The sequence below is a fragment of the Lepidochelys olivacea genome (genome assembly GCF_965140295.1).
Source record: "Lepidochelys olivacea isolate rLepOli2 genome assembly, chromosome: 25".
NCBI lineage: Eukaryota > Metazoa > Chordata > Testudines > Cheloniidae > Lepidochelys > Lepidochelys olivacea.
This window is the reverse complement of record NC_140435.1, coordinates 17,797,473-17,819,225: the sequence shown is the minus strand read 5'-3', so window position 1 is coordinate 17,819,225 and position 21,753 is coordinate 17,797,473. Positions and strand designations below refer to the sequence as shown.

Below are 21,753 nucleotides of genomic sequence, written 5' to 3'. Positions count from 1 at the left end.
CCTTCAGAAAAGGAAAAGCCATTCAAAGGGGCATTCCAAGATGAATGCACTTGGCAAATTCAGCCTGATGAATTATCCTGAGAGGGAAAGGTTATATCCTGCAGTGTTCAGTACTTTGTTTCCTTGTCACTAGTCTAAGTGTTTGGGAAGTGCTCTTATGGCTCAGGCTTGCTTACCTACCTCTGAAAATAGCTACACCTCCCACATGTGGTGGAGCGGAAGAATGTGGTAAGTAAACTCTAAGATGTTAAGAAGAGCCTAGGGGAAGAAGTCTCTTAAATGATAAAGCTCTGGGTGGGAGGGGCCCTGTGCTAATATTTTGACAGTTTTATTGTGCTTGGAGCCTGGAGTTGTTCCTCTTTAGGCTCACCTCAGCTGAACTCTCCCATACAATTAAGCATGACTTTCACCTCTGGAGAGCAGAAGCCACCCCTTTATCATCTAGGAGCTGTTCAGCTGCTGTAAACGTATCATACCAGACCGGCTGGAGAAGAGACAGGAACAGCTTGAGTTATTTTTACAAACCCAGGACTGGGCCAGGGCACCATCACCATGTGGCCAGCTGCAGCAGGGAACCAGCCAGAGACTCCAGCCTGTAGGAGCAGCCAAAGCAGGGACCTCTGGACAGTGAGAACTTCCTGCAGTCTCTTTACTTCAGTTTCGACACCCTTGGGCTCCTCTCACCCTCTTCTCACCTGTAGGATCCATTTAGCTTCTTCCCTCCTACCTAAACCCAGAAGAAAAATCTGTCCTGTGAATTGAGATTTGGGGTAGGGTATGTCTTACTCTAGAGTGCACAGCACATTCTTGGGGAGTCCCTAGATGCTACATAACAAAGTAAATCCGACTGCTTCTCCCACCTGCTGCAGCCAGTCCGTAAAGGAGATTTAAACATGTCAATGATCATGAAAAAGTACTTGTCTATTAGAGTGGTGTTTATTATCCAAATTATTCCAGAACTAAGGTGCCCTCTTAAAGTGCCTTTCGTGTTCTACGAGTAACTCAAACATCCTGCCCATCTCTAATGTATGTGTGCTTTTCAAACGGACATTTCCTGGCCTGCACCTGTAATGGGACTCGATCTAACAGGAGGCGATGTAAAAATCTTTTAAGGCTTCAGAGCCACTAAGCAGAGGACAGATACTTAAACAGGTCCAGCCACAGCAGGGAGCGTCTCAGCACATCTGTCTCCAGGCTGTGTGGAAGACTCGTGTTAACCACGCAGTCCTCATTTTTGGCTTCTATTCACACTTCATTTATGAATCTCCTTTCAGCACCTAAAATCTCTGCAATTCCAATAGACTTTCATAGCAGTTAAAGAGATTTGCTGTTGTAGAAAAGATGCCAGATAGTCAGTGACACCTGCTGCTGTACAGAGTGCAGTGGTACATTACATAGTTCTTTATACAGTATATCAGAGCTGCAGTAGTGGATAGCTGAGTACTTTTTTAAAGCAAATTTTGATGGACAAACATTTAAGCCGTGGGCTGGTCCAGCTGAGTTCGGAATGTTTCATAATCTTCAGGAATGGTATCTGGAGGGGATGAAATTGAAGTTGGTGTAGATTAGCATCAAGATTGCAAATGAGAAGCAGAGTAAACCAGTAACATGAAATAAACACACCCACAACCCTGTTGTGTGCAAACAGGAATCCAACGAGACCTAAGTGATGAGACAGGAAAGAGGAGCCAGGAACCTCAAGAAAAGCCAAGCATGATTCAAAGGGATCAACGTTTAGTAGTAATAGTCTTTTGTCTGAAAACCCAAATTCATATCTTGACCAAGTGTCGGGTATTGCCAGTCTCAGAAGCAGTGACTGCATTCCAACTCCCTAAGGTCCCTGCAGTTTAATGGGCATTGAACTCTTGACTTCCTCTCTTGAACAGTGCTGCTAGAGAAGAATTGCTGACTGATTTCACTCAAGAGCTGGATGCATTTTAGTAACGGACAAGACAACCCCTCTCTAATCAACCCATTTCATTCACATGGGATCCCATAAATGCTGCACCAGCTCAGTTACACAAATCACGAGAGATGAATCTCTGTCCATCAGTGACGTGCAGCTGTCCCTTGGGGGGAACAAGGAGTGGGGCCATACATTGCATGGGGGAATGTCAGGCAGGTAAATTCCATCTTCCCGCCCCACGGGCTGCTGTACTTAGGTACCTTTTAGGGAAAAATGCAAGTTGTGGTGCTTAATCTCTGAGCAGGCAGCACGACTGTATTGTGTTCCTGTGACAGCTGGCAGCAACGCTCCTGCTTACGGGAGCAAGAGGCTAGTCCCCAAAGTGTCAGCACAGGGAACAACTCACCATTGCAGCGGTAACGCAGATTGGACCAGATAATGTTCTCCTGGGAGAAGCAGAAGACCCCCAGACGACCCCCTCGCATGGCTGTATCAAGGATGACTCCGCTGTCAGCTACCATTTCAGGGCCTTCATAGAAGCGAGCTCTGGAAGGGGATGATGTATCTTAAGAGGCCTAGCCCTATTGAAAGGGGTTTCCCTTTCCAGAGGAGGGAGTATTCCCCCTTCATCTCCTAGACACGCTGAGTAAGGAGAGGGGCACGGTATTTGACTTTAAACAGGAGTTGAGTTTAGCAGTGGGTTCCCCCTTTCTTAAATGGTGCTTAGTGCAGTTTTTAGGTTGACCCCCTCTCCTTGCACAAGGAACAGAGCAAGCCCCACTCCTTACCTGATGTATCCAACTTGAGGCCGGTGCTGTAGGAACCAACGATACGAGGTCTTATCCTTCCAGCCGGAATTCCTGGGGTCTTTCCATAGCAGTTTGACCTGGTCTGTAGTGTCTCCAGTGTGCCAAAGGGAATTACGGAGATATTCTCCTGGCCCTGTTTTAGATTTCACTGCCTGAGGGAGGAGTGGTCATGTAGTAAGAACACTCGAGGAAGCTAGTGCTACTGTTCATCACATGCACATACCTTCTGTTCATAAAGAGCAGCTCTGGCCAGAGTGATAGCAAAGCTAGGAAGTCCTCCCTTTCCCCCACATAAGGTGCTTGGTCTTATGCTGCTGCCCCCGTCACATGCCCATGGTAAGACTACGGGAGGACAGGAGCAGGGCTCTCTGAAGCCCCCTTGGTGTTTCTCTTCTGGTCTTACCTTCAGCTGAATTCCAGGCTCTGCTACTGCGCGGAAGGGGTTTGCCTGCCAGTACGTCTGCTCCATCTGCTTCCACATCACCACGTAGAAACTGGAGCTGTCCTGGTAGCCGAAGATAAAGCCTGCGTAATCGTCATCTGTGGCAGTGTTCACGTGGAAAGTGCCCTCAAAATCCACCCCGTTGAATGCAGTGTAACCTCAACCGGTAGGAAAGGGGGAGAAATAATCACCGCCCATGAGACAAGAAACAAAACAGCCCAGTCCCCCCTAGAACCTCAACCATCCTGTTGGGATCCAGGCCTTCCCTTCATGGGCTTAATCCAGAGACCCATATAAACATGGTCTCTCCCTCTACTCTCCTAGCATTAGGTCCTAATAGCCGATCAAAACCAGACCCATGTCTTGTTGAACCGAGCCTCCTGCCCAAGTGTCTAGATTGGATAACATGGAAGTTGGACAGAAACTTCTCCTGTTCTGGGTGTTGCTAAGAAAAATCCCTTATTTTATTGCACCCAGATAGCTTATTACAGAGCCAGAATGTTCAAGACAAGAATTTCTTTCCTCCAAAGGAGGGAATTTGGCTGACTCACTAAAACAATCTCCAAAATGCTCTTTGAAAATTGTGCTGGAAAGAGGAATTACACCTATTAATAACGCCCTGCTAGGCCAGAGAACCGATTGTCTTACCCACTGCCAGGCCAGGATCGCTGTTCATGGTCTGGACAATTTCCATGCCCTGTGAAATGTAAGTGTTAACTCATTACCATCTGGAGTTGAAAACTTTATCATTGTCACTTGGACTTGGGGCGAAGAGGTGCAAATGTGCTTCCCTCTCCAAGGAGGAGATAGCAAAATCCCACTCAACAAGAGTTCATTCCAGTCATCTGTGAAAATCTGGTGCCGATTTAAAACGTGCTTTTACCTCCCAACCCTTTGGGGTGGGAGGTAAGGGAGAGATTTGGCTATTCACTGCAGAGAACCTCGGGCAGGCTGGTACCACCCGTCCAGCCATGTCTCTGTAACCTGAGCCATCTCTCTGGTTCTTCTGGCTCTCCCTAGTGACAGCACAACTGGGCAAAGGACGGGGCCCAGGCTCAGCTTTGCAGGTCATTCTCCTCCCACTCCCACAACCAGCCAATGGAAGAACGTTGGGGTTTGCGGCGCTAAGTCAGTGGATTCTGCTAAGCCATGTGGCTGCATCATCGCTCACTAATTCCTAGTGCCCCTCGCACTAGGTCCGAAGCCATCTCCTACCTGATTGAGGACAATCCAGTTAGGGTCAATCTGTGCGTCGCCCTCAGGGTCCAACACGACTGTCTGGAAAGCCCTGAAGTCTGTCAGAGTCACCTCTGCATTCTCTGGGCACACGTCGATTCTGTCAATCACCTGGTCCTTGTCAAAGTCATCTTCACAGAGATCCCCCACACCATCACCTGCGGAGGGGGGAGGGTGAAGTACACTAAGCCTCCCCTTCTCTGGTAGCACCATCTCCTCCCACCCACTTGGCTCTCGGCACTATCGGTTTTAGGGTGGTTGTATCTATGCTGTGATAACTCGGCCTATAGATTTACCCAGTGAAAGGTCATTAAATGTCACAGTAACCCAGAACAACAAATGTTGAGGGGAGAAGGCACAAGAGCGAGACAGACTGAATTAGTCCCTACAAAAAGACCTCCTGATACAACTCGAGCGCAGTCTTAAAATCATTCCTGGTAAACAAGAACAGTGTGAGATTGAAAAAAAAAACAATGAATCAAAATTGATGGGTCAGAAATTGGTCCTTATTGGTGGACAAAATCCTGTGGGGCTCAGCTGTTCCAGCCATCGTTCCCTGGTGGGGGCCCTTAAAACTTGGGCAGGGGGAATACAGATGAACAGGAGGCTACTGCTACACGGACTGAAAGAAGAGGAAGGGACAAGCTTCACTTGTGGCTGCCGCCCCCACTGTCTCTGGGGACCCTGGACCACCTTCATCCTAATCCTGAGCCACGTCCTGACCTGACTAGACCAGAGAGGGAACCAGATGACATCACCACCACCCCTCGTTCTGGCAGACTCCTGAACACCAGCTGGGAGGTGACACTGTCTCCTTCCCTACCTTTATTTCTTCTCCTTTATTCTGTCTGGTAAGAGTCTAGCTTAGCTGGCCAACACTGCTATAAGCCTGCGACCAGAGGTCAACTAAAAGCCCTTCCCTAAACAGCCCAATGCTGGTACAAGTTTGCCAGGTCTCAGAGCAGTTGATCAGACCATGGGCTGGGCCTGTGTTTTTCCAGCACTGAGGCTGCAAGTGAAAGTCAATGCCAGAGCCAGAAGTTGTGTTTTTTCTTTGCTGCTCTTTTCTCTCCTTTGGGTGCCTTCATCTTTTTTTGTCTTTTAGGAAACAGGATCAGACTTTAACAGCAGCTCCAGCCCAACTCAACTAACTTCCTGTTTTTCACTAAAAGGACATTATTACCATCTTTTAGTACGATCTAAGAAACTGAGAGACAAGGAGGGTGGTCCTTCGAAAAACTCTCGCCAGGGAAAGGGAACAAGGGCTGTTGTTAACACAAAAACCTGATTTATACTTTACATTTCAAATACTTTAACCTGTCCCACTTCTCTTTGTGTCTTTTATTAAAGATTAACAGGATTTGTAATAGCGTTTGTACCACGGTGCTAAGCAGCCGGAGGTCTCTCTAGCAAACCCCAGACCTGTTTAGCCTGGTTGAGTGACTAGATTCTGGTAACGCCTTTGGCCCATGTAGTCCATCTGAATGAATACAACCACCATCCCAGGTAGGTGCCCTGCTGGGGCCGAGTCTCCATGTACAGCTGGCATTCTCTTGAGACGGTTTTGTAGGAACCCTCACCTGGGGCTGGTTCGCCCTCCCAGTCACAGTGCTGATAATGGTGTGGGGGATGGGGAAGGAATTCACACCTTTTAACCCCTTTGAAATGTTCTAAACTGTGAGTGCTTCTTGGACAGTCAGGAGCATGCTGGCTCCCATCCATGGACCCCACTGATGGGTACTGGGCACCTGGGTGATACCTGGGTCAGTCACTACACCCAAGAAAAGGAAGTCAGGTCTCCTAAATGTTCTTTAAACTGGCTCCCATGTGACTGAAAGCAAGAAGGGGCAGGGCTAGTGTGACACGTGTTCCCCTTACTGTCTGAGTCGTCTTGGCCAGGGTTGGGGACTAGCCGGCAGTTGTCAGGGCCAGGAGGTCTTAGATCCGGAATCCCATCATTGTCATCGTCGTCATCACATTCATCTCCAATCCCGTCGTGGTCCGTGTCCAGCTGGGAGCTATTGGGCACTGAGGGGCAGTTATCCTGGGAGTCCTGGTGGCCGTCCCCGTCTCTGGCAGAGAGAACGTCAGACAAGGTGATATTGGAACATTGGGCAAGACCAGTGGATACTGAAGGGCGCAACAGGGGCACATGAACTTTGCCCCAAACGCAACAGCAAGACGCCTGCAACACGTGTGTGTGTTTTACAATAACACAAACGCACCCACCTATCAGGTGAGTTTGGATCCTGCCTGACAGCAGGAAAGTGGCAGCTGGTGGTTTCACCAGCCGAAAAAATCTAACCTGTGACTTTAGCCATGATTTTTAAATTCACTCAAGCTGGACATGTCTTCAATAGACCAATAGTTGCCTCAGGGCCAGCTGTTACTTGTTCCCCAAACACTCCTGCCTCCTGGATTCTGTGTGGCATAAACAAGCCTAGGTGCAGCTGGTTCTCACCGGTCCTGGTTGGTGTCACACAGGTCCCCCACAAGGTCATGGTCAGCATCTTTCTGGTAAAACAAAACATTAACAATCAGCTTAAACTTGGCCTAGCTGGACTGAAGATTTAGATCCCAAGGAAGAACTGAGACTGCTTGGGCCTATAAGAACCTGCCCCTCTCAACTGATACTTCGAGCTGATGAGGTGAAGAGAGCCCCACGGAGGAAGCAGTTTCTCCTGTGGTGCTCCGTGTGAACGGGAACATGTCTCCCCCCAGCAGTCATGGAGAGTAGTATCCTAGGATACAAAGCTGCTGCTCACTCAGGCCCATTGCATGCTGGGAGCTGTGGTCTCTACAGGCTGCACTTCTGTAGAGATTGTCACTTGCAAATAGCAGCTCTCAATCTTGTCAAGTTACCAGCAAGGCAGCCCAGGGCTGGGCAGTGGGGGTGGCATCCATGCTGCCACGCCCAGTGGAAAGAAGAGAAGGAGGTGGAGAGAGCTCAAGCCGGAGTGGCGTTTACTTGCCTGGTCTGGGTTACTGATGGTGGGGCAGCTGTCACACACGTCCCCCACTCCGTCCCCATCGCTGTCTTTCTGATCAGGGTTGGGGGTTTTTTTACAGTTGTCCACCACATTTTTGATCTCTGTAAGCCACAAACACAGGGCCCTTTAAACCAGCATTGCCACGTGAGCATATGCAGCAAGCTTGGCTATGTTAGAGAGGGCAGGAAGCTGGAACTGCCCCCACTTGTTCATGTAGCCATTTCTTGTTCTTCATGCACCCTGTGTGTGTATTTCATTTCACTGGCGTTTCAGTGCCTCAAAGGCTCTTCTCTGGGGCTGACTCATCCCCAGCGACTGAAATCAGAAGACCAGAGGCCACGTGATTTTGAGCCCTTTAATGGTTCAGAAGCACATGCCTGTAAACATAAATTAGTTTGGTCCGCACGGTATAACCGTACTAACTACAGAGGCAAAAAGATAACAAGATTTTGGTAGGGTAAACACAGCCTGATGGGAGCCAGAGGCCAAAGGAGAACCTTGACTGGTTGAGCTTTTTGCACTAGAGGTGTGAAATGTACTAGACTTGAGTTTTGGCCATCAATACCACAAGTTGCCTACAGAGGGCAGCTATGTCTATCAAAGGCCAAAGCAGTGCCCACAGCTGGTTGCTGCATTCACCAAACTGGGCTTTGTCTACGCTAGATTTTGCCCCTATGCAGCTCTACGGGTGGGAAACTCATTTTCCAAGCAGTGAACACTAATCCAGAAGTTACAGCAGCCCATCCATGACACGGGATTCTCCTTAGTGCCCATATCCCCTCTGTGACCTAGGTGAGAGCTAAACCTTTCCTGTGTCCTCCAGATATCCAGCTGGTATTTGAGGGGTGAGGAAGGAAGGGTGTTTAGTGGGAGGGAAAACTATGTATAAGAACTATTAGAAAATCCCCAGGGACTGGTAGTTCCCAGACTGTGGCTTAGGGTGCTGGACACAGGGTGTTAGCTCTCCTTGTTAACAGCTGCTTCTATGAGTGTCCAGGCTTCCCATTACAAAGAAGAGCCTGTAGGCCATTAAAAGCACCTGGAATGGAGGCAGCCAGCTTCACTTCCTCTTCAACAACAGAACAGGAGCCACACTGGGCTGCAGGTCTAGAGGATCAGCTGGCTGAGTGGCCTGTCATCACACTGCATAAAAATCTGTAATTGCCACAGGGATGTTATAGAATCGTGAATGGGAGGGAAAGTTTCCACAAGACAGTTCATGGTGATGGAGAAGTTGGCAAACCCCTGACAGGGAGAGAATCCCGTGTACATTCATTCAGTATCTCACCCATGTTATCATTCCTGGACACCTCTGTACCATGCAGGCCTGAGAGAGGAACTGTTCTCAAACCTGCATTCCTCACAGAGAGTGACAGAGCTGCAAAAAGTCAGCATCTTATCTGTCCAGGAGTAACCAGCTGCAGAGGGTTTAGACCAAAGTTGTCAGTGTTTTCCCAAACTGCTCTAAAGCAGATTTTATGTATTAGCCTTGGCTTATTTACTGTGCATTGGCTGTTAGACTTGGAAAACTCCGACAGCATCTTCCAGAGGTCTGAGACAGGACAGACAATATAATCAGCAACCTCTCTGACGTCACTTCTTATCACAATGCCATGAGCTCCTCCACCAGTGAATCGCGCCAGTGAGATTCCTTAGTTGTAGCGACTCTGCAGAATAGTCTGTAAAGGAATTTCGTCTCTCCCAGGCCTGAGGCAGTTGTGGTTTCTGGCTCTAGGAAGCTGGGCTGGGGGTAAATGCACGGTATCTGGTGATGTCGTATAGACAAGCAAACCTCTTCCAGGACCCGGCCCTGACACTGGCTGCTTTAACTCCCTCAGTGTTCCCTCATCAGCCTGGTAGTGGAGCACTCAGCAGGCCTTCATCCACGGAGCGGCCTGGGCTGCGGGCCGCTCAGTTTGCCCAGCGGCTTCATTTCTGCATGGAAGCTGCAGCAGCTCTGATTTGGGGAGTCGGGTTCTAGGGCCAGTGTGAAGATCGCGTGTGTTGTGGCCTCTCATGAACTGTGAAGGCTCTTGGTGGGAGCGCATCGCTGCCCAAGGACACAGTGGTTATAAGTGCTTTAGCCAATCAGAAATCAGTGCTTTTCCTGCAGAGCTTTAGGCCACCTGTCTCCAGTATCTGGTTTCTGCCCAACGTGACTCAGGCTGTGGGCAAGGCGCTGGGGCCAGCTCGAGGCACCGCTGCTCTCATTTGGGTGTGGTACTAATATCATTGTCAGCTCTTGGGGGTCTGTGTCCCCACCCCCCAGCTCTTACTGTCTCCATCTATGTCATCGTCACACGCGTCTCCCTTCCCGTCGCTGTCGCTGTCCTGCTGGTCGTTGTTCTTCACATGCCGGCAGTTGTCACAGGCGTCGCCGAAGCTGTCCTTGTCTGTGTTGCGCTGGTCCGCATTGCGCACAAGGACGCAGTTGTCCTGTGAGGTGAAGGGAAGGGAGCCGCGATGAAGCTGCGCCCAGCAATGGGGAAGGTACAGAAAGGGGTCACAGGGCAGACCTACTCTGAACGATCTGACCCCAGCCTTGGCACCAGTGATTCCAGGCAGTGTCTCAAAGCCCAGGAGCGGTGTATGTTCAGCCGGTACCAGCCTTTGCCCAGGACTAATGCTGAAAAGCTGGGACACACCCATCCCTGCCACTTCCTCAGAGAAGCATGATTTCAACCAGTCGCAGCCTCTCTCCCTCTTCCTCCACACCCACCCCTTCCTGCCTTGATCGTTTCACGAGAGGAGCAAAGCCTCCTGTCAGCACTGGACAGAACAGTGGCTCCTTCGGGCACATCTGAAGCCCTCACCCCAGAAAGCCCCCTTTGCTTCAGGTACCATAGGGCTGCCTAAGCTTTGCCTAGCAGAGCTGCACCCTGTGTCCCAGGGTGGAGGCTGCAGCTCCTGCTGGGAGCTGTCATTTCCCTGGGGCCGGTGGGTATGTGCTGGCATGGCTTGGGGCTAAGCATTAGAGAGTCCAAACCTCGGCATTTAATATCCCATCTCCATCAGCGTCGTCATCACACGCGTCGCCGATGCCATCCCTGTCCGCGTCCTCTTGGCCAGAGTTGGGGACGGTCACGCAGTTATCCTGACAGAAGAGCCGCAGTGAAGTACCTTGAGCTGTTGGCGTATTGTGGAACCCCCCCCCTTCCGCGCCCCCCCCCCCCCGCCTTTTCTAACCGCGAAAGCCTGGGCGAGCCTGCCCTGGGAGTCCGTCACTCCTGAGCCAGTCCCAGGGGCTGCTGCAAGCGACAAGCCTGCGGGGCTTAGGGGACAGTGGTTCCATGGGGTGGGAATGCGGAGCTGGGCTGCATTATGAGCTCTCTGGTGCTGGCCTCTTGCTCTGCTCAGTCTCTTACCTTGCGGCATTTTTGGTCTGTGCAGCGCAGCTTCTCATCCGGGAATCCATCGATGTCTGTGTCCCTCCCGCAGACGTAGCCGTTCCCGGCCCACCCGACAATACACTGCGAGACAGCAGATGTGGGGAGTGAGGGCGCAGTGAGACCTGCTCTACTGAGCACACGCATCCAGGCTGCAGGGCTGCATCCCATGGGCTGCACTCGGTCTCAGAAATCCTGGGGGATTGGATGCCTCAGCCCTGGGCTCGCCCTGGCACCAGTGTGTTCACTGGACCTTAGCTCCCAGTCTGAACAGGGCTCACCCCCCTTCGGTGCCAGTGTAACACTCAGGGGCTGTGGACACACAGAGACCTGGAAGCATCAGCTCACTGCACGTAGGCAGCATCTTCTCCAAAAGCAACAGGCTGCTATGTGGAGTGCTAACGGAGAAGTTACTCTCTCAGCTCAGCTGGGAGAAGGAACAAATGCAGACTTGAACTGGTGGCACGTGCCAGCCGGTAGGGGGTCAGTGATAGACGCAGGAACCCGTGAACACTTAGAAAATCAGAATGGATGTGAAGGGAAAACAGGCACCCCCTGAAGGCCCTGCTCTCTAAGCAAAGGGTGGTTTGGTTCTCACCACACATGAGATGGTCCCATCACGTTCAACAATGCAGCGAGCTTTCTCATGGCACGGACTGAGTTGCCCGTTGGGACAGCGTCTCTCTGTCTGGCTCCGGCACCCAACAATCTGGTCCCCAACAAAGCCAGGCTTACAAGACCCGCACTTGTAGGATCCCTGCCAGAGAAGCAACAAGAAGTAACGTGGGTGCTGGGAAAACTGCTTGAACCCCCATTCGGCCGGTGCGACTGCTCCGTCCCAATGGAAAGGAGACGCTGCAAGGGATCTAGGGCACAGGCCCAGGCCAGCTGGTGCTAGTTACCCGTGTGTTGATGCAGATGGAGTTTGGGACACAAGCCCTGGCGCTGTCTGTCTCACACTCGTTGATGTCTGTACAAACCTGTCCGGGAAGGAGGAAGCGGGAGGGTGAGTCACACTTCAGTAGAAGGCAGCCACCTCACTTAAAGTGGCTTTTGGGGATGGGATGAGGGGGACGGATGTACCTGTTTGTTAGCTCTGGCGAATGCTAGCCCAACCCCTTCGGGTGCTGGCCCAGTATAGCCCGTGGGACAGGGGTCACAATGGAAGCCAGGGGCAGTGTTAACGCAGTTGACTCTTGGGAAGCAGGGATTCATGCTGCACTGTAGGCAAGAAGGAGAGTTCCTGCTGAGTTGCTAGTTGCGATTATAAACCAGCCATTCCTACAGTCTGACCCTGGCCCCACGATGCAGGCACAAGTGAATGGGGATATTTGGATTTCTGTGCCAGGGGAAAGTGCAGCTCCCCCTCTACTCTGCTCTCCCAAGCTGTCTGGGGCGCAGACAAGGAAAGCAAATCAACTGACAAGATTCCTTCCTGTTAATTTCCAAGGTGCCATCTGTTTCCCAGGCAGGGCACTAACTTACACTTCATGACTTCTTCTTGGCAGCGTCTCTGAGTCCAAAGTACCGTATAATTTGTCACGCTGGTTTTGAGGGGTCAGGGTTTTTTCACAGCACGGTGATGTAATTGCCCGTCTCAGAAGGAGACATTAGCATTCAACAGGACCTCCAGCCCCAAAGATTATAAATTGCTTAATCTTTTCCCACCGTTTTAATTTAAGCCTTGTGCATTATCTCCCCAGTATCATTAAACAAAGAAACCTGTTGCCATCCAACAAACCTCAGCAACTGAATGAAATTCCAGCTGTACAAAGGAAGGAAAACCTGTCTTTAGTAAGTGACCCCCTAAAGAATCAGGGGGAAAAAATCATTTGCCTTGTAGAAACTGAGCTTAAACTGCAGAGACGGATTGGAAAGCCTGAGACTGGTTTACTGTGTGCAGGTTTCACTGTGTGTGGTGTCCACAGAATCCAGCCCTGTCTACAGTACAGTTTGTCCTCTGTTAAGTGCAGAGGGCCAGAAGAGGATCCATTATGATCATCTAGTCTGACGTACACATCACAGGCCAGCAAGCCTCACCTGATCGTTTTTGCGTTGGGCCCATGCCTCCTGTTTGAGCCATTGAATCACTTTTAGAAAGAGACACCAGGCCTTTAAAGACTTCTTGGATGGAGCAAGAAGAAGGGAGTTTTAATACATGAGACATGCATTCCACTCCAGTTAAAGTACGGAGGGCATTGGTTTGTTGCATTGGGCAGGGAAGTTTAACTGTGTGACCTCTATTAATGACCACAAGGCTAATGTGAGAAAGTCCTACTCTGCTGTAGAGAGGAGTTAGCCACAGGTTTTTGTAATGTCCAGTGACTCATTACAGAAGATCTCTGACCTCATTAATGTCTGTGCAGTGGGTCCCGTTGCCTGTGAAGCCCAGGGGGCAGGGTCCACAGCGGAAGCCAGAGCCAGTCTCTGTGCAGGTAACTCCAGGGAAACAAGGGTTTGACAAACATCTGGGAAATTGTGTTATGGTGATCCTTGGGCCAGTTGCCCCGGTGTTCATGCCTGGAGGATAGAAGACATGTTAGGAATAGAGCTACTACAGCCAGCACCTATCATACGTTACACTTACAGCATGCCTTCTAGGGGAAGGTCTCCTAGAGGGTCACAGATAGTGAATGATCTCTCACTACCCTGGGAGGGAAAACAGTCGTGTTCCTATTTTGCAGCTGGGGAAATTGAGGCACAGAGAAGTTACTTATCTGAGGCCTCTGACTCTGTGAGAAATACAGCCTGGAATCTTGATTCCCCATCTGGTACATTAATGACATTCCCATCCTTCTCAATCCTGCTTGCCTAACCATCACACCCATTACCCAGACTCCCCAGATAGCAGAGGGTCTAGAACTGGCCCCAGAAGGGAGGGCTGGTGGGACTCTAAGATGAGCGTCAATTTCAGAAACTCCAAGGTTTTCCCATGGGACGACTGTTACCCAGTCTGCCCTGAAGGTGCGGCTTAGAGCTGCACGGGTGCTATAAAGGGCTCTCTTTCAAGGCCCTGACAGCTCGAAGGATAGCCAGGAATGCCAAGAAACTGTCTTTCCCCAACCTCTTTGTAAACCAGAGTAATAAGCAGGGAAGACAGATCAAGTGAGAGGAAGAAAGTTCAAGACAGTTTTATGAGCAACTTATTAAAGCAACTGCTGTGGATGAATGTGATTCTGTATGGTGGGTCCCAGAGGCTGTGGCTAATCTCTTTTCCTGCAGAAATGTGGAACCAGTTACTGCTCTGTTCTTTAGATGTGCTGGCAAATAACGGAGCATCTCCCTGAACTGTGCGCTCCTAAACCCAAATACACTGGAAGTAAATCTCAGTCCAGAAAGTCACTTAGTGAGGAGCAGACAGTAACTGATGTGCAAAATGTTGTGATTGTTTCCTTGCTCGGACGGGGAAGAAGTGGCTTGGAAGGAATGGCACAGAGTAACGTTCCATTTCATTCACAGCTCAAGAGTGGCCAACTCTAACTAGCAGACCCGTCGCGGTGCATTCCTAGGTGATTAGAACATGCCTGAGGTGGAGTTATTAGGCGACAGGAGGCTGTGTGCACCTGAAAAACTAAATGATTGCCCTGAACGGTGCAGCGTGGCCCAGTGGAGGGCTGTTATGGAACAGAGTTTATCAACAGTTTAGGATACAAAGAGGTGGGGGTTGTATGGACTAATCGGCTATTCCTGAGGCAGCAGGAGATCAATAGGACTCTGGGCTCACCTCCATGCAGCATTGCACAGGTTTAACTTGAGGCATGGTTTCCAAACAGATGCAAAAGGCTGTGTGGACACACTGAGTTTAGGCTAAGAGCAGCGGTTCAGCTTATGTTGACTAGGAACATGTCTGAGCCACTCTAAACTACAATTGTCCACACAGTGTTTTACCTAGGGCCTGTGCATGGCTAGGCAAGGCCTGTGGCTCAGAAGGAAAGAGGCTTATGTAGGTGCGTGGCTCCCAGTCCCTGCTAATTGTTCCGCCTGCGATTGCTAAGGAGGTGACACCCTAGGACAAAGACCTGAGCACAGAAGTACCCAAGTTCTAACCCCAGGTCCAACACTGACTTCCTGGGGTCAAGTTGCTTCACTTTCCCCAGCTATGAAATAGGGATAATTATCCTCAGCTGCCTCCCAGGAGTGGGTCATGAAGCTTAATTAACGGTTACGGAGTGCTTGGAAGAGGGGCAGTGCCAAGTCCGAGGATTATCCGATGGCACTTCTAGTGAATGTGAACAAACCGACCCCTTGATGGAGCTGTGCTAGGGGTGGTCTGTTGCTTGTTTAGACAAAGGCAGGAGGCAGCAGTGAGCAATTGGGCTTGGGGCATTTAACAGAGCAACTCACCACAGGCATCACACTCCATGACTGTGTTTTTCAGGAACGTGATCTCCTTAATCTAGAAAGGAAACAAGAGCCACCAGTTAGCCAGAAGGCAGCTTCCACTCCCCTTCAGTTCACTTGCACTGAGGATTTTCAGTGCCAGAAAGGAATCGCATGCCTTTGTTTACAAGGGGCTTAGTCTTGCACCAAACCCTGAGTTGTGGGCCTTGTGCAGACTGAGACCGCTTTATCTCCCTGCCCTCTGCACTGCTCACACACCCCAAGCCGAGAGGAGGCAGGCCCCCCCTTGCTGCCGAGATGAGCTTATCATGGGCCGGGGCAGAGAATCCAAATGCCAGGGGAGAGACCTATTTAATTTCTCCAGGGGCTTTAATACTCATGTAAGTTGCTGGGCCTCTCCCTCCTAGCACTGAGCTGCCCCAGGCCATTCCCTACAGCTGTACCTCCCCCTTGAGCCAGAGGGGCTGCCCGCAGAGTGAAAGGGAAAGCCAGGGCCAGTAAGGAATGAGTTAGTGTCACACATGGGCCACTAGACAAGGGCCTCTGGGTTTTAGACAGGTGGGAAATACAGGGAGATCAGACAGCCTGCCCCGCATTGCAGGTGCCACAGATTGTACACAGCAGCTCTGAGACGTAGGCTCAGTCCTTCCCCTCCCCTCCAAAAGGCACTTACTCCAGGGAGCCCCAACTCACTGAGCAACCTGCTGGGTTTTCAACAGTGTGGGAGGAGGAAAGCCAAGCAGCTGGCAGAAGCCACCACCTAGCCAGTTCCTTTAATCCAAAGAGGGGGTGGGGGAAGATCAACTGTGTCATGAAAAAAATCCCTCCTTGAGTCCTGCTTCAGCCAATTGATAATCTGCAGCCGCGGGGGTGGAGACAGGCTGTCCCTTCAGTGAGTAAAGGGTGTTGGCCTGGCACAGGCAACGATGTAGGTCAGTTTCACGGCACATGCAGAACCAAGCGTTTCAGCTCTCTCCATGACCCCAGCTCTCCTAAAGCTACAACCAAGCCAGAGAGCCTGCTTATAACCCAGATAAAGCGGATAGCAAGGACAGGAGCAGCCCAAGGCTTTAGTCTGGATCTGGGGACACCAGTTAGGTTCTAGTCAAGACATACCTTTTATCTGGGGCCCCATTGCAACTAGGAAAATGCATTAGCTAAGGTGTTTTTCAGCAAGACTTTGCAGCCAGCATAGACACCTTTAAAAATAGGAGTGGCAGACCCTGACTGCCTAGGAGCCTAGTGTACAATGTGCAGTGACTGGGGAATTGTCTAGATGACTTCATAGGTCTTTTCCAGCTCCCATTTCTATGGTTCCATAACATTGTAGGGAGCAGCCCTGCCTAACTGCGGGAAGGGGAGAAGTCAGACTGAAAAGCGACCTCCCCTGGCCTCTCTCCAGTGCCCCACAGACCTTGTGTTCTCATCACCATAGATCAGGATTGTGCCCACACAGAAGCACCTGTTCATACCTCACCCACAGCTCCTATGTACAAGGGCAGAGTCATTTTACACCAGACTCTTCCTCCATCCAGCATTATCCTGGGGCTACAGTAATCTTTATATCATGTGTTTAGAATAATTTAATCTAAGACAGATGTAGCACCAAACCCAAATCCCCACGCCAAAGCATTCCAGCCAGTGAGGGAGTTTGGGTCAGGATCAGAGTGCTGCTCTCCAGCACCACTTCTAATTCATCGAGGTTTGCTTGGTGCTGCGGATTTGGGCTGCGTGGCTAACCTGTTATTGCCCTCAGTACTGAGATGTGAAATGCTGAATTGTGGAAAATAAGGTACTAGAGAAACTTAAAGAAATGAACAGCACATCTGTGTAAGCTTCCACCGTAGCTCTCTAGTGATGTGCGTGAGTCCTTCATTGGAGAGAGTCTTTTTCAGAGTCCAGACACTGTTTGAGAATGAATCCATGGCAAAGGCGGGGGGAGAATAAATAACAAACCCTGTGTGGAGAAGCAAGGCTCAGCTTGAAGGGAATGTTGGAAAGCACCACCCCAGGCTACCAGGAGCCATGTCTGACCTGATTCCTAGCAAACACTGGATATTTATGCAACAGCCTGAAATGTGAGAGTAACTCAGTACAACAGATGGTTTTGCAGATTAGAGGCCGGCCAGTTTGCACTGGCACAGGGGCCTGGCTGCCATTCCAATTATCTGGCAGGCAGAGGCTGCTGCCCTCCATGAACAGAGTTGAGAGAGGGAGAATGGAACCTTTCTGCTGAGTTAGAAAAGGAGCTGACCAGACAAACTGCCCCCTCCTTGGTAAAACAGAGCAAGATCTAAAGTCACCCCTGCGAGGATTAAAGCAACAGGAGGAAATCGAGACAGTGAATACCAGGCTTGTTCCCATCCCATGTGACTTCTGTTTCCTGGACCTGCTGGTGTCTGAATGGGCTCCTCTCTCTTCCAGCCTGGCCTCTGCTGTTGACTTCATAAGCCCACAAAACCAAGGAAAAAATGACTTTCTACTGGCCCTGCCACACGTTACTCCAGTAATATATGTCCAGTCTGTCTGTCTATTCATTTCCAAAAATAATTAGTCATTTGTGTTAGTTTTCGGTAGATGAGGGCCTAAGCAGCAGAGTTTGCATGGAAATTTGAATCCAAATTATCCCAGAATTCAGGGATGCTCAGAGCTAGGTGTGAGGGTCACCTGGGGATCCTACCCTTCCATGGGATGAGAATACCATTGTGATCTCCCTGTTCGACAGGTCAGCATGTGAGGCAGCTGCCTCCCTGGTCCCTCTGGCAGTGAGAGAGACAACTGGACCACTTTCTCACGTACCTGCTGTTTCAGCAAATCTCTGACTTCCTTCAGTGCCAGGTTAGTTTCTCTCATCTCTGTGAGCATCTGGCGCCCGACATCATCTCCTATTGAAAACAGGAGCATCAAGAATGGAACATGCCAAATAGTCTGCTCACCTATGTATTGTGTTTACTGATTTTTAATTGTTACGCCTCTCCAAATACAACCTACTAGCGAGGATCCCCTCCCCAGTCTGTGGCTAGGAGGCTGCTGTTGAGAGTAATAAGGAGTTGCACGCTACAGAAGGAAGATTACATTGGACTTCAACAGCGCTGAGTCAGAGACGAGAGTGCAGGAACTTTATCACAAATCCTTTATCAAGAGGGAGTACCTTGTGACATGATCAACATTAAAACCTAGGAGGAACCTGTCTTCATTTCACCCCAAAGTCACTAACCAGACCCCTTTTCCTCAAGGGTTAACCATCGACTTCTATAATGCATTTACTGGGCACGTTGTGACATGAGCAGGAAATGCAAGATGGGTGACAGACCTCCCCGTCTCTCTCCCCCCACTCAGTTGCTCCAGGGAGGGTGAGGGTGACATCTGGGTAACCTGCCAAGATTCATCACTCACCCAAAATGACACTTAGCCCCACTGCTAAACTGCCAGGCCAGCTTATGCGCTGGCTGTGGGGCTAACAGTTCGTGTGGCAGGTTTGATGCTGGTTGCACACAGGACGGGTACACTGCTGACCGGGCAGAAGGAAGTTCACAGCCCAAGGCTGTGGAGGATTCTATGAGACGCAGCCCCGAACATCAGCTGGCCCTAAGGCTGCGCCCATGCATAGAAAGAAGAGCTGCTGCACGGGGGGGCACGGCCACCCTGGTCCTAAGATCCAGGAGGCTCTTCATCCACTGCTTTAAGGGAGCTTTACCGGGCAGTTTCGCCTGCCCACGAGTGGACAGCAGCAGATCCCCCTGGCATAGAATTGCCCTGCTGTGGTTTTGGGGATGTGCAAGGGACAGCTGCCCGCCTGCAGAGAGAGAGCACGCGCCTGCAGGAACTGCAGCTCAGGGGAGTTTGAACAGAGGGGTGCAAAACAATTCCTAGGTCACCACTGTCAAAACCAACTACGATGGACCATTCTCTGAATTCTGATTTAGCTCCTCTTTGAAATATTTGGTGGTCCTGCTCGTAACAATGGAACATTCCAGCTGAATGAACTAACCCCAGAGGCTAGCTCATTCGAATCCCCTGTCATGCTGAGCAAGAGAGTCTGTCTAGTTTATAATCCTGGATACTGATTGGCGGCGGGGGGGTGTCGCATGATTTCTATCACAGCACAATTGTCCATGCATTTGTCTCTGTGAGGTGACATCCCTTGCACACGCTACGCGGGATTTCGCCTGAAGACCATTTGGAAATTGCAGCTAATACAGAACATGACAACCTGCATTGGCTCCCAGTCAGTTTTGCAACGAAATTCAAGGCATTTGTTTTAACCTTTGAAGTCTTGAGTGGTTTGGGCCTTGTCTGCCATAGAGGCTGCCTCTATCCTCATACAGTCCCATAGCAGCTGTAAGCTCCAGGGTCACTTAAGCAAATAAAATGTCCTGTCACTAGCCCCTGGGTTTTCAGGGAGGGGTCCTTGGCTCAGGCTTTCAGTTCCTCACAACTTGGTCTCTAGGTCTAGCTCTGCAAAAGGTATTTAAGCTTCTAACGTCCATTGAAATCAATGATGCTTAAAAAACGCTCTGGTTCTGGATGCTAGAACCTAAATGTGGGTAGTCTTTGAGGCATGCAGCAAAGCTCATCTATTCTCCAGTGGGGAACAGCGCACTTAATATCTCTGTAAAAGCCACAACAGATGGATCAGCTGTGCTGCTGTCCTCCTGACCCCAAAAGGGAGACCACCCCTCTTTCTTTTCTCTTCTCTCCCTAAGGCATTTCTAACCAACCTGATCCCACAGTTCCTCGCACAGGGAGCAGTAAGGATACTTCCTATCCACACACAACACTGAATAATTGGTCAGGTGCATTATGGGAGAAGGGACTGTCATCCTCCTCTGAAGCCTGAGGTATCTGCCAACACCACTGGCGGGATATCAGACTTGGAGGCCCATGTAGTTGACCCCATACAGCACATTGTATGTTCTGTGATGAATAAACTTGAATGGCTGGAGGGTTGGCTCTGATAAGTATCTCAAAGTTCAGGTGAATATTTGTAACCTCTCCAGCACAATTATGTCTAGGAAACGAACCGACAAACACCACAAGAGTGTCTAAGTCAAATACCAAATGAAACCTGCTTTTCTCAGTTTATTGAGGGTAGGGAGTGGAGGGTGGTCAGATGTTTTCTGACTTCACAAAAATATTTCGTGAGAGTTCTGGCTGAAGGTTCCATTTTATCTGAACAGGTTTGTCTGACCCTAGTAGCATGATACTGTTTTAAAATGAATGTAAAAGATTGCATATTAAAAGAACTAAAGACACACACCACAAAGAACCAGGTGCCCAAATGGGATCCCCCAGGGACTCTGAGCGCTTGCAGACATACCCTTTATTTTGGAGTCCATGTTCCTGAGCTCCCTCGCACTCTTTACAAACACATTTTGCCCTTTAGAACTTGCTCTTTTAGTTCTCTCTTTGCTTGACATGGGAATCACAGATTCCTCATGAGTTGAGCAACAATCCCAAACATACTGCTCAAGAAACGAAGCATTGCCATGCATTCCACAAGGGGCTGAATTCCTAGCCTAGACAATAGGGTTTCCCGGTGTTGCGTGTATGCAAAGCATACAGAAATCCCAGGTAGCTGCCACAGAACATCCTGCATCAAACAGGTCATTTGCAAAACAAAGATGACTTGCCATGGGCACGTTATCCTATTTGCAAAATAACAAAAATTTGGTCAGTTCCAGCTGCCAAAGGGGAAGAGATTTAATTTGTTAAAACATCGTTAAACAGAGGGGAAAAAATACAGCCTAGGACTGGAACGTTTAAAACGATTGGCGCAAGGTTTTATACGAAGCTACAATTGATAAAAATGGAATTCAGGTATCACCAGCCATGGTTGACGAGTCATCTGCTTTCTCACTGCTCTGCTGCATGCTGTGTTTGCAGAGAAGGTCCATGCACATAGAGGTAATTAAAACCCACTTACCTCCTACAGTTGTCGTCTGACTTGATGCAAAAGGACAACAGAGGCTTAGGAGAAAAATGAAGGCTAGAGTCGAAATCATTCTTGAATCCCAGAGAGGTGAGGATGTGTGGGCTTCTCTTGCAAGGAATCTGTTAATGTGCAGGTTTGCCTCTGCTCCCCATTAGTGTCTGTGGTTTGCTATTTATGAAGTTGCATTCCTTCCTCTGAAGTTCTTAGTCTCTGATGCTGGACTAGGGGTGGACGTCATTTCTGGCTCCTGGTCCACAGAGAAGGGTTACAAAAGTAAACAATATGAAAAAGTCATCAGGAGAGCAGCTCACAGTGTTTTTTTAAAACCATCTTGCACCACAAAAAGGTCGGAACATTCCAGAATTAAATGGATTCCCTTTTGGACCAATGGCTTTTTTGGATGGGGTGGGCTGGGGAGGGTGGAATTTATAGCCCTGGCTTGAATGGCATTTTCTTTCTAGCGTCGCTCACAAGAACACATCAGCTTACAGTGAACGTGGGCTTACCTAGAGCTTTATCCAAAGTCCTTTGGACTTCCTAAAGACAGTTCTACCACTTGGGCTCAGCTGCTGTTGTTATTATTGCATCCTCTTCCAGCCATTAGAGGACAAAACCATCACATACGTCTCCCATTCAGCGGCTTTCCAGGGGGCGCAGGCTCAGCACAAACTATTACAGTAGCCAGAGGCTGAGCTGCAACAGAATATT

General features: G+C 49.8%; 1 protein-coding gene across 1 annotated transcript; it reads right to left on the bottom strand.

Annotated features, from left to right (window-relative positions):
- Positions 1-1,424: 1,424 nt before the first annotated feature.
- On the bottom strand, positions 1,425-21,142 carry COMP (cartilage oligomeric matrix protein). The gene is made up of 19 exons (XM_084614525.1): positions 21,037-21,142; positions 17,910-17,995; positions 15,114-15,165; positions 13,117-13,289; positions 11,853-11,990; positions 11,672-11,749; positions 11,368-11,526; positions 10,749-10,853; positions 10,370-10,477; positions 9,660-9,819; positions 7,366-7,484; positions 6,855-6,907; positions 6,272-6,465; positions 4,373-4,551; positions 3,806-3,854; positions 3,119-3,315; positions 2,695-2,867; positions 2,313-2,452; positions 1,425-1,534 (listed from the first exon to the last, which is right to left on the bottom strand). The coding sequence occupies exons 1-19, from the start codon at positions 21,113-21,115 to the stop codon at positions 1,476-1,478; spliced, it is 2,301 nt and encodes a 766-aa protein (XP_084470651.1). The 5' UTR covers positions 21,116-21,142; the 3' UTR covers positions 1,425-1,475.
- Between the last annotated feature and the right edge of the window lie 611 nt (positions 21,143-21,753).